Below are 12,810 nucleotides of genomic sequence, written 5' to 3'. Positions count from 1 at the left end.
TGTCCAGCTAATACAGTGCAGGGTATGGTAGCTGCCTTCTATACATTAAAGGTTATTCCTAGGAGACAGAAAAATAATTAAGGAACACTTTATGCAAAAGGTAAAATTGCAGCCAGACCTTGAAGGATAGTCAGATGGCTTTTGGCAGTTGGAAGAGAGAGTAACACAAAAATGTATCAGAGTTCAGAGTATTATGGGAGTGGCACAAACGTACCACCTTACCCAGAGGGTGACTCACATAGGAAAAGCAGCCTCTTGATAAGATAAGGGCATCAGTAGTCATAGTGGGATGACAGCAGAAGAAAAATCTGAAAGAAAAGTTATCTGGAACAAAAAAAGGGAGCAACTTTGCTTTTCTTAAATAAGGCAAATGCATTATTTTCTTTATTCCTTATTTTTGCTTCTCGACTAAAATGCTAGTTTCAAATACACATGCACTGTCAGAAGGAACTTACCTTTGGCGTGGGAGACAGCAGGAGCAGGGCTGACTGCTGTTAATGGTGTGTGATCCTAGCAAGGCAAGGGTCGTCTTATCTACAGAACTTGTTTCAGGTGCAGACTTACCTTGAATGCTCTTGACCTCAGCTTCAGGCAGATTTTCCAGTTTAAAGTCATCCATTGTATTGTTCCCTGCTTTTCCTAATGAATTCAGAACTGACCGTGTAAATATGTAATAAAGGCTTTACTATATGAGTTAAACTGTTTTACCTGTTTTGTACTGTAGGGGGAAAAAAGTGCTGGAATGTAAAATAATATTGTCTTTCAGTATCTAGCAGATAGGAGGTACTGTGTCACACAGCTGTTGGAAGATTTAATAGTGAAGTATCTGCCTGATGAGCTGTCTGAGAGAAAAAAAATATATGATGAAGAAACTGCTGAACTCTCACAGTAAGTTTCTTCTCATACAAATTAACATAATCAAATCAAACTACTACCCTCTGAAATAATGAGGAGAAGCCTCCGCACAGCCAGCTGGGTTCTGTCTGTAGTTCAACCCAGTCTAGTCAAAGGCATGTCGTAAACAAATATTGGTTAATTTCCCCTGTCTTCAACATTCAGAAGTTTTCAGGTTTATTTGGTAACTTCCAGATGTTCTGTTGGGAGTGACTTCCTGACAGCTCTCCACACTGAAGCAGTCTTTTAGCTGGGGGGCAGCCGAGGGTGGGGTGTTCCTCCAGGGACATCAGGCTGGTGGAGGTGGTTGCTGGGAACTGCCGCCCTCAACTATCAGTCCCCGCCCACAGGAGAAAGTAGAGGGTAAGTGGCCTGGATTGGCAGGGGGAGTAGCCAATCAGAGGTTTGCAAGGGGGTGGGACCTTGAGACCTGAGATTGAAATTGGAAGGGATGACTTTAGGGGCTAAAATCTCAATGAAGATACTGACTGTTCGCATAATTGACTTAGTATCAGGAAGGTGAAAAACCTGGTGGTACCTTTGGGATTCAGTGGTGCAGGGTCCTACTGAGAGCACACAGAAAGCTAATCAGGGCTGGGTAATTTGGACCTGGTTTTGTTGCTCTGTGTGTTGGCTTCTCACACTTTTCTTTTCTCTTCCCTCCATGACTTGACCTCTTTCACCATTTTCTACAGTCTCCAAGTTTCTTTACTGGGTTTCTAATTTCTTAACTCGTCTTTGTTCCCACTTTAACTGGACACTGAAGACCAAAATTGTAATTTTTACATGCTATTTCTAGGTTTTTTAAAATATAAATTTAAAACATTTTCTGTTTCTCACTAAGAAAAAAATAACTGCTTTACAGACCTTTTGTTTTTAGTAATGTGTCCACCAAATGTCATTGGGTCAGTGGCTTTCAATAGAAGAAAGGTTTCTATCTTTTCTTTATAGAAGTTGACAGTGGTTTGTCTTCTGATGGAACTGATATTTTATTGTGACTTTGTGATATAAAATATTCTAATGTGTGGATTATAGACCTTTTGGACCAACACTGCAAAAAGCTGGATACAAGAAAGCTTCAGATTTATTTTTAAAATACTTAAACACAATGACAGGACCAGACCACCACCCCCCCCCCCAACACGCGCACACACACACACAGACTGGAATTCATGAATGACAGTAGTGATGCAAGGGAAGCTGCGTGTGATGGAGAGAAGCCTTGGGAATCTTGCTGTGTACTAACTGGGCTATTTTCTTAAGGGTAGCTCATTCTCTGGTAGTTAACAAGTTTTGCTAATTAAAAGATATACTGGATTGTGTCCCCCCACCCTGGTTTTTATGTTCATAAGAGTGCTTCAGTTCAGTTCAGTTTAGTCACTCAGTCGTGTCCAATTCTTTGCGACCCCATGAATCGTAGCACGCCAGGCTTCCCTGTTCATCACCGTCTCCCGGAGTTCACTCAGACTCACGGCCGAGCCCGTCATGCCATCCAGCCATCTCATCCTCGGTCGTCCCCTTCTCCTCCTGCCCCCAATCCCTCCCAGCGTCAGAGTCTTTTCCAATGAGTCATCTCTTAGCATGAGGTGGCCAAAGTACTGGAGCTTCAGCTTTAGCATCATTCCTTCCAAAGAAATCCCAGGGTTGATCTCCTTCAGAATGGACTGGTTGGATCTCCTTGCAGTCCAAGGGACTCTCAAGAGTCTTCTCCAACACCACAGTTCAAAAGCATCAATTCTTCAGTGCTCAGCCTTCTTCACAGTCCAACTCTAACATCCATACATGACCACAGGAAAAACCATAGCCTTGACTAGATGGACCTTAGTCAGCAAATTAATGTCTCTGCTTTTGAATATACTATCTAGGTTGGTCATAACTTTTCTTCCAAGGAGTAATAGTGATGGTAAAAGACACAGTTTTAAAAGTAGAGGAATTAGGACTTGTATGTTAAACATGTATTACATATAGACTTCACATTATGGTCTTTTTGAAGAAAGAGTAGAAAATATTAGTTGTGGGGGTGGGGTGGGCAGGGAGTTACAGCCATAACTCAAAGGTAATCACCACTGGCATTTTGGCATATGTCCTTCCTAATTTTAATATATATAAATATATTATAAACAAATATGGGATTATTTTACTATTATTTAATACCTTCCTTTTCTCATTAATCTAAAGTCTAAATATAGTATTTTATGGTTACATCATAATTTATTTTACTGGTTGTCTGTTTTTGCTTCTAAGTTTTGGCTACTATACATGTTGAACATTTTTACAATACTTGCAGAAAAAAGTACACCTGTTGATTCAAAGGATATGAATATTAAAAAAAAAATTTTGATGTATGTAGCCAAATTCCTCTTCGGTATGGTTGTACTATTTCAAACTGCCCCCGTCAACTGCCAGTTTCCCCCCATACCCTTGCCAAAGGGTTTCTTTAGATTAATGAGAAACTGAGCGCTGCCTTTATCCTTCATATTTCCTGCCAATCTGGGAATGAAACTGTATCACTTTAATTATCTGGAAAAAATTGTATGCCATTGAATTACTTGCTTTTGTTAGTAAGGAAATACTTTAGGGACTACAGAGTTTTTTAAATGTTTTTTGTCCTTTGCACGAGCTCACTTATTATTGTCTAGGAGTAAGAGTGTTTTATGGATAGAAGATAATAACTGTCATGTTACAAATATTTTAAACATTTTTAATATAAAATAGTTACAATCAATTGCTTTTTTATTCATAAAAGTACATAGCTCTATATGACAACTTTGTAAATTTGAATTTACTTGTAAGAGGATTGCAGACAGCATTAGGATTAATATTGTATCAACATGAGCTTAAATGAAGGGGATGTTGATTCTTATTCCTGCCAAGAATGAAAATTACCAGATTTTAGAGTACATTTTTGTTTTCTACTATTTATTGAAAGTTTCAGTCATTTTTGTTGTATCTTCTGATATATAATAATGCAATTTTTTTCTTTTTCAGCTTGACCAAGAATGTTCCAATATTTGTTTGCACTATGGCCTATCCCACTGTGCCTTGCCCTCTTCATGTATTTGAGCCAAGATACAGATTGATGATTCGAAGAAGTATACAGACTGGAACTAAACAGTTTGGGATGTGCGTCAGTGATGCACAGAATAGGTATGCTTTTTGTCTAAATGTTTTTATTGATTCTTGAATTTTCTGTGAATATTGCTGAGAACGTGCATGTCTGTGGCTTGAACTTTTGGTACTAACTGCAGTTTTTCTTCTAGTTTTGCAGATTATGGTTGTATGTTACAAATTAGAAATGTACATTTCTTGCCTGATGGACGGTCTGTGGTTGATACCGTTGGAGGAAAGCGGTTTAGGGTTTTAAAAAGAGGAATGAAAGATGGATATTGCACTGCAGACATTGAATACCTGGAAGATATTAAGGTATTAAAACCTACCCTTTCTCAGCATTGGTATACTCTGTCCTAGGCATTGTACAGGCATGAAAGCTGCAGTTTTCTAGGCACATTAACCAGTTCTTCCTGTCAGAGACCCTCATCAATACTTAAGCAAATTAGCTCCATTACCTTCTTCTCATTTTTTTTTTGAAATTTTTATTTTATAATGGAGGAGAGCTGATGAACAATGTTGTGACAGTTTCAGGTGGACCTTTATATCATCTTGCTCTTAATTACTGTGAGTTCCAAGAGACCTTGGGAGACCACAGCCTAGACTTTGTTAATTTCTACTGTCTTGACAACCACCACCGTGCCTAGAATGTAGTCACGTGTGTAGCTGCACGGCAGTTACTTAACAAAAGCAGGGTGTTGAACTTCCAACCTAAGTTATGAAACCTGCTAAGTCCTGCCCTTTTAAATTAATTAGTAGTCAAAGCTGATACAGTCAGCAGTAGATTGAACTTCGGTGTAAAAGTAAACATGAAATCCTTAAATGGTTCTCTATATTAAGATATGCCTAAGATAACCTCAGTGATAACATAGACACAAACTCTAGAGCATCACAGATACAGCACTGTCAGTATAATTATAGGTGATATCTTACCTGGGGAGGGTTAGTGTGATAATTTTCTTGAATAGGGTTAATGCTACCCTTTTAACATTTCTAGTACCTGCTTTAGCATCTGCAGTTAGTTTAGGTACCAGAAAAATGATTTGAGATACTATAAATATCAAATTAAAGGCAGTTTTCTTTGGAAGGGCAGTAGAAAATGAGAAAATCTTGTATTATCACTTGTTCATTGATCTGCTTGATCATCCCAAGCAGCATTTACTGAGTGTTAGCATTGGGCATTTCTGCAAACAGTAGCTCACTGAATTTTCAAAAGTCAGATAGCAGGTAAGGAAAGTAGGATTCTGTTTTAATTAGTAATAATTTGCCAAGACGATAATAATTTAAAGCCAGCTCTCTGGCTTCAGGTGCTGTGTGTTATCATTGCAGTCTTGATAAGCTTCTCTGCTGATGAACTTCATTAAATCTGCTACTGCCTATCCTATTTTATTATAAAGATGCTATGGGAAAACTTTGTGCAGTGAGCTAGAAGTATTGAGTTGGAATTTTGAGTTGATTGATATAGTCTGTGTCTTAGCATATTTGATTAATGGACTCATTTCCTAAAGGTGATATTTTTTGTAAAACTAATAAACTTAGTTTTGTGTAAATTTACATCTCCATATATTGGATTTGCTGACAAAATTCCTCGACTATATATGTATATGACATAAATATGACAGTATGATAGAATATTGAAAGTATTAGGGATTTGATGTTTAGAATTGAATTCTCTATGTTGTAGTTATAGGAATGTCTAAATTTTTCTTCATCTTAGTGCCTCATCTGTGTAATGATTTCTTGTTCATTCTGGGAAATCGTCTCAAATTTGTTTTTTATATCAAGGCTATTTTTTCCCTTGGTGTTGTAATTCTGTTTTCTGTCTTTCAATAACATTTTAGATTCTGTTATTGCAAGGAAATTCCATAACTTTAAAACGTCTGCCAGCTTTTTAGCTCCTTTTTCTAACCAAGACTCATGATTTTTATCATTCCTTGTTTACCAAAGTTCATGGTTTGGTCCCTTGAATTTTATAAGGCTGGAAACTAGATACTTTTTTCTTTTGTAATAGTTTTAACAAGTAACATGTTTATTTTTTTAATCAAGATTTTAAAAATTGAAGTATAGTAGATTTACAGTGTTGTATTAATTTCTGCTGAATAGTGAAGTGATTCATTTATACATAAAATATGAAAAAATGTAAATATTTTCCATTTTCATTTATTATAGAATACTGAGCATAGTTCTCTGTGCTATATAGTAGGACCTTGTTCATCCATTCTATATATAAAAGCTTACATCTACTAACCCCTCCCTCATCCCTCCACCAATCCCCTCTCCCTTGGCGACGACCAGTGTATCCTCTGTATCCATGGTTCTGTTCCATAGGTTCATTTGTGTCAAATTTTGAATTCCACATGTAAGTGATACCGCATGGTATTTGTCTTTCTCTTTCTGCCTTCACTTCACTGTAGTTGCAGCCATGTTGCTACAAATGGCATTTTTAAGTTTTTTATGCCTGAGTAGTATGGTATGTATGTACCACATTTTTTTTTAACTTTTCATTTTATATTGGAGTATAGCCAAACATTATATTGAGTAGATTTCCCTGTGCATACAGTAAGACCTTGTTGATTACATATTAGCAGTGTGGACCACATCTTTATGCATTCATTGTTTCCATGTCTTGGCTACTGTGGATAGTGCTGCTGTGAACACAGGGGTGCATGTATGTTTTTGAATTATAGTTTTATCAGGATGTATGCCCAGAAGTACGATTGCTGGATCATACGGTAATTTTGTTTTTAGTACAGTTTGGCATAGTAGCTGTTCCAACTTAGGTTCCCACCAGTAATGAAGGAGGGTTCCCTTTCCTCTACACCCTTTCTGGCATTTGTTCTTTGTAGACTTCTAATGATGGCCATTCTGGCCACTGTGAGGTGGTACCTCATTGTAGTTTTGATCTGCATTTCTGTAATAATTAGCAGTGATGAGCATCTTTTTGTTTTTATTTCTGTTGCCTTGGGAGACTGACTTACGAGAACCTAGGGGAATGTTTTGCCTGTGACCTCCTCTAGGAAATTTTATGGTGTCATGTCTTAGGTTTAAATCTTTAAGGCATTTTGAGTTAATATTTTTCTGTATGTGGCTGTCCAACTTTTCCAATACCTCTTGCCTCCTTTATCAAAGATGAATTGACTGCAGGTTTTTGGGTTTATTTCTGGGCTCTCCATTTCCATTCTGTTGATCCGTATGTCTGCTTTTGTACCAATACCCCCCCAGTGGCATTAAGCACATCCACACTGTTGTGAAAAAGCAGATGCTTTTTCATCTTTGGTTTTATTTTTCAAGTCATTAAAAAATTAAAAAGTTACATTCTTTTGTCTCTTGTGTACTATAGTCTTACCTTTTACATATCAGGATGTTTTTTAGAGTCTCATTGTTTGTATGCTAAGTCATCCTTGACATATGAAAGGCTGACTAAGGCCACATTTGTTCAGATGCATCAATGTATGTGAAATACAGTGCTCTCTGGCACAGAGCGAGTGGAATATGAGTGTGTGGTAAAGAAATCAATATCAGACGGATACACACACACTCAATCTTCCCACCTGTGTTTTCTGTGCCTAGTCTTCGGGATCTTAGGCTGGAAGGCTGAGCATTTAATTTTGTATTTGTGGTTTGATGAGCCAGTAGTCCAAAGACCGTACAGAGGGGATGGAGGTAGGACTTTATAGCAGAATTTCATCACTGCATAATGTATTCCCTATCTTTTGATATTCTGGCTTTATTATGCTAAGTTATTGCGTGTTTTGTTTTGGTTTTTTGACCCGCCTCCCTGGTAAAAGTTGTAATTACACTTGTCCTCTGTCCTCTTCCTACTTTTGCCACAGCAGATCTGCACCTGAGACCTCCCCCAGTCTTACGTTTCATTGTAGCAACTGTATTCTTCTGCTTTTCTGTTCCACTGCTTTCAAAGGCCCTTGATCCATAGAGATGCGTTCCTAGTCCCTATAGACCTTTATCTGAGAACTCACTCTCCATCTTGCCCCTCCCAGCTGGACTGCTAACTCGGCAAGGCCAGGTTAGCTGTGCTGGGAGGTCAGGCCTTGCTCTCTTTCTTAGTCTGGCCTATTGATACTATGTGAGGCAGAAATGTATAGTGTATGGGGTTTACTGTGTTCATAAGAATAATACTCCTGAGCATATGCCCAGAGAAAAACATGGTCTGAAAGGATACATACACCCCAGTGTTCACTGCATCACTGTTTACAATAGCCAAGACTTGGAAGCAACTTAAATGCCCATCAACAGAGGAGTGGTACCTATCTGCAGTGGAATATTACATAGCCGTTAAAAAGTAGGAAACAATGCCATTTGCAGCAACATGGATGGACCTAGAGATTTTCTTGCTGAGTGAAGTCAGTCAGACAGAGGAGGAGAAATATCATATGACATCCCTTGTATGTGGAAATCTGAAAAGAAACGAGACAAATGAACTTATTTACAAAACAGACTCAGAGAATGAACTTATGGTTTCCAGGGGGGAGGAATGCAAGGGAGAGATAGTTTGGGAGATTGAGGTCGACATGTACACTCTGGTTTATTTGCCATGGATAACCAGCAAGGACCTCCTGTAGAGCACAGGCAACTCTGCTCAATGTGATGTGGCAGCCTGGAAGGGAGGGGAGTTTGGGGGAGGATGGATATGTATATACCTATGGCTGAGTCCCTTTGCTGTCCACCTGAAACTATCACAACATTGTTAATCAGCTATATTCCAATAAAAAATGGAAAGCTTTTTTTAAAAAATAACACTCTAATCCAGCATTGGGACAGGTATTCCTTTTTTAATATTTTCCCCCCACTTCTATAACGTTGGTAGTGTGGATGGGAAGACTAAACACAGACATCTTACTGTTGTATTTTTAGGTTGAGAATGAAGATGAAATAGAGAACCTCCGGCAACTTCATGATTTGGTCTACTCTCAAGCCTGCAGCTGGTTTCAGAATTTAAGAGACAGATTTCGAAGCCAGATTCTTCAGCACTTTGGATCAATGCCTGGGCGGGAGGAAAACCTCCAGGTACGATGGCTTTGATACTGTTTCCAAAAGTTTCACTCTGTGTGTAAACTCAAATTGGTAGATTTTTAAGTTTCTTCATCTTTAGAGTTTCATTCAACATTTCTTTGGCCTGGTCCTTAGACTCATGACCATATATTTCTAGCACAGTGGTAGCCACTGCATCTTATATAGGAAGAGAAAGGAAACAGGTGTGAGCTGAGATGTCTCTTAGGAGTGAGTGCCAGAGAAGGAGAAAGGGCCTCTAGTGAGGGATAAGGAGTCAAATGTGAGACATAGGAGGTCGGATCAAGATCCCACAGACACATCAAACTTATTATCTACCTATGGAACGATTCTCACAGAACACCTACTGAATGCTGATGGAAAGACCTCAGACTTCCAAGAGGCAAGGAAATCTCCATATAACCTGGCAGGAAAGGAAAAACGAGAGAAGGGAAGTGGGATGGGACCTGCGCCCCTGGGGAGGGAGTCATGACGGAGAAATGGTTCCTGGGAGGTCCCTCACTGGCAGGGAGGCCAGCAGGGAAGAGGGGGCGCTTCCAAGGTCAGAGCCTGAAGGGGCTGAGGTGTGACGCTCCCTGCTGGGGGAGCACGGAAAGAAGTCTGGGCTGCCAGAGAGGCAGGATGCCGTTGTTGGGGGCGCAGGACCACCATAGGAGCTTCTCTCAGGCAGCAGGGGGCTGACTACACGAGCTCCGGGGGTGTTAGCCGCGTCCCGGACTCCGGAGGTGGCCGCACTCGCTGCTGCCACCAAGGGTTCCCTGAGTGGGCGCCAACCCCCACCCTTCCAGAAGCATCCACGAGCCGCGTGCCCCCAGTGAGGGGCGGCGACCAGGCAGCCTGAGGAAAGAGGCAGCGGGCGTCCAAACCAAACAGCACTCCGGCCAAAATCTATTAAACCCACACAAGCTGTGCAGGGGTGCTCCCACTTGTAAATAGCCATCTGAGACTACAGTGCCTACTTGTTTCTTCTAAACCCAGAGTAAGAGAAGTGTAAGTAAAATGAAGACGCAGAGGAGGCATTCCAGTAAACAGACCCAGGAGAATTCCCCGAGAGAACAATGAAATATAGGCCTCTTCACTCTAGTAGACAGCAGGTTCAAAAAGGAGGCAGTGAAAATAATTGAAGGAATTAAGAAGGGCTATCAACATAAATGCAGATTGTTCTAGAAAGGAACTAGAAACTATAAAGAGGAGCTGAGAAAAATTAGAAAACTCATTTGCTGAGATGAAAGCTAAGCTGAAGGCAATGAATAGCAGAATGAATCATGAAGAGAGAATGAGGAAAGAATAAGTGTTCTGGAAGACAGAATAATGGAAATTACCCAATCAAAACAGCAGACAGGAAGCCAAATGAAAAAAAAAAAAGGGCAATATAAGATCCCTATGGGATAAAATAAAGTGGGCCAGTCTATGCATAATAGGGATTTCAGACGGGAATGAAAGAGAAAAGGGGGTCAAAAATGTATTTGAAGAAATTATGACTGGAAACTTGGCAAATCTAAAGAAGGAAACACATCTCCAGGTACAGGAAGCACAGAGGATCCCAAACAAACCTACACCAAGACATGTTACAATTAAAATGGCCAAAGTGTGAGGATTCTAAAGGTTAACAAGAGAAAAACAGAGTTAATTACAAGGGACCCCCCCCCCACCCCCATTTGGCTGTCAATTGATGTCTCTACAGAAACACTGCAGGCCAGAAAGGAGTGGCAAGATATATTCGAAGCGCTGAAAAGGAAGAACCTGCAACCTAGGATACTCGACCCAGCAAGATTATCATTTAGAATAGAAGGAAAGACAATTTCATAGAAAAGCAAAAAGTAAAAGAATACAGCAATTACTAAACCTATCCTAAAAGAAATAATGAAAAGTCTTTTCTAAATAGACATCCAAAAAAGTTTATTGTCTTCAAGTGCACATACTAGGACCCAGAGCTAACCTCATTCACCAAATAAAGAGTATAGAAATCAGAAATCAACTACAGGAAAAGAAGTGAGAATGATTAAATAGAAACTGAACAGTATGCTACTAAAAAACCAATCGGTCAATGAGGAAATCAAGACTACTACCTCACACAGGTCATTTAAAAAGGCCACAAATAACAAATGTTGGAGAGGGAGTGGAGAAAAGGGAACGCTGGTGGGAATGTAAGTTGCTACAGCCACGATGGAAAACGGTAGGGAGATTTTATTTAGAAAGAGAATCTGACACTGTGAACTGCTCAATCCAGATTAGCTTGGTGGTGGTATGTTGCTTCTGGGCCTACATAACTACTTGTTCTGTTAACATTATAAAATGTGGGTTCTTCTTAGGCAATCCCTAATGGACCGGCCTGGTGTTGGTGGCTTCTTGCCGTCCTTCCCGTTGACCCCCGCTATCAGCTGTCGGTTTTGTCAATGAAGTCTTTGAAAGAACGGTTGACAAAGATACAGCATATACTGACTTATTTTTCCAGAGACCAATCTAAGTAACCAACTGCTTGGATCCTCCTCTAAAATTACCCTAATCTGGCTGGGGTGACGGCCAGGTTGTCCGCTGCCTTTGCACATCCAGTGCTGGTTTGAGAAACGTAAGGAAACTGTTTTTTTGTTTTTTTGTTTTCTTCTTCTTCAACCTCCTGAGTCATGTGGTTCTGCAAACGAATACCTTCAACTAGGATTTAGACCACTAAGAACTTGCACAGAAAAACACACACTGAATGTGTGTTAAACCTCTACATTGTGATGAAGTTGCACTATGTACCATACTCTAAATGAAATGAGAACTGTGTGTGTATGTGGGGTGGGTGTGGGTGTGTGTGTGTGTGTCTCTGCACGTGTGGATAGTATGAGTGCATTTTCTCTGGCTTTAAAATTAAAAAAAAAAAAAAAGCCATAGAGAGCAGTACTTGCCGAGGGTCATTTATTGCCCAAGTTTACAACAGTAGCGATACAAGTTTTTGCAAATTGAATTTGCCTCAGATTTCTCTGTCCTAATGCTTACTTTGCACAAGTATTTAAGCTATGGTATTGAGTATCCCTCTTTGTCGGAAATACCGCTCTTGCTGAACCGTCTTGACCATTGACTATGACACAGTTTCTTATTTATGTAAATACTTGCATCCCAATAGCCAATGGGCATCGGATGCAGAACCTAGAGCCAGTTTTCAGGAACAACTGCAAACCTGACTTGGTACTGTGCATCTATTCATAAAACACTTAAAACTGTGAAAATATGGTTTACACTTAACTGTACATAAAGGTAAATGGAGAACTCAGTTCAGTACCAGTTCATTTGTACATTTTGGGGGGGAGGGGCTTTTCACATTAACTGCCCATCTGTGTAATTTATAGTTTGACATGATGTGTTTGTTTAAAAAAATTACATAGTATAAACCCATTAAGGATCTGAGGGAAGAGAAGAAGCTTAATATAGAACTAAGCTTTTAAAGTATGTTATTTTTTTTTTAATCCTGGTCTTGGTGCAAATGTTAGTTATGCCTTATTCATATCACAGTTAGGTCACTATGCTGTGACATGGTCTGTATTCATGCTGCCCTAGATACTTTTGTAATTATTTGTTGCAGACTTGTGACTGTCCCTCTTAACTTTCTTTTATGTAAGTAATTTGTAAAAAGTTTCTTAAAAATTTTGCTTTTGCTTATTTAATTTTGAATAAAAGCTAAATTCATAATACTTTTTTCTTAATTATTAGGTCAGTGTCAAAAAAAAGAACATGAGTTTTCTTTACTGTTTTGTGTTATGAGATGTAAATAATACAGCTTTCAAAATATTTTTGAAA

At 39.3% G+C, this 12,810-nt stretch overlaps 1 protein-coding gene across 2 annotated transcripts in view; it reads left to right on the top strand.

Moving 5' to 3' along the window:
• LONRF1 (LON peptidase N-terminal domain and ring finger 1) overlaps positions 1-12,579 on the top strand; it is a 47,219-nt gene extending 34,640 nt beyond the window's left edge. For both annotated transcript variants that reach the window (XM_068971107.1, XM_068971106.1), the window contains exons 8-12: positions 767-888; positions 3,883-4,041; positions 4,155-4,317; positions 8,875-9,027; positions 11,343-12,579. In XM_068971107.1, coding sequence (XP_068827208.1) covers positions 767-888; positions 3,883-4,041; positions 4,155-4,317; positions 8,875-9,027; positions 11,343-11,501 — 756 coding nt within the window. In that variant the 3' untranslated portion in view covers positions 11,502-12,579. The remainder of the gene's footprint in view (positions 1-766; positions 889-3,882; positions 4,042-4,154; positions 4,318-8,874; positions 9,028-11,342) is intronic.
• The last annotated feature ends 231 nt before the right edge of the window (positions 12,580-12,810 follow it).

The sequence above is a fragment of the Capricornis sumatraensis genome, chromosome 4 (genome assembly GCF_032405125.1).
Source record: "Capricornis sumatraensis isolate serow.1 chromosome 4, serow.2, whole genome shotgun sequence".
In the NCBI taxonomy this organism is placed as follows: Eukaryota; Metazoa; Chordata; class Mammalia; order Artiodactyla; family Bovidae; genus Capricornis; species Capricornis sumatraensis.
Note: the sequence above shows the minus strand (reverse complement) of the source record. Positions and strands in the feature narration are given on the sequence as shown.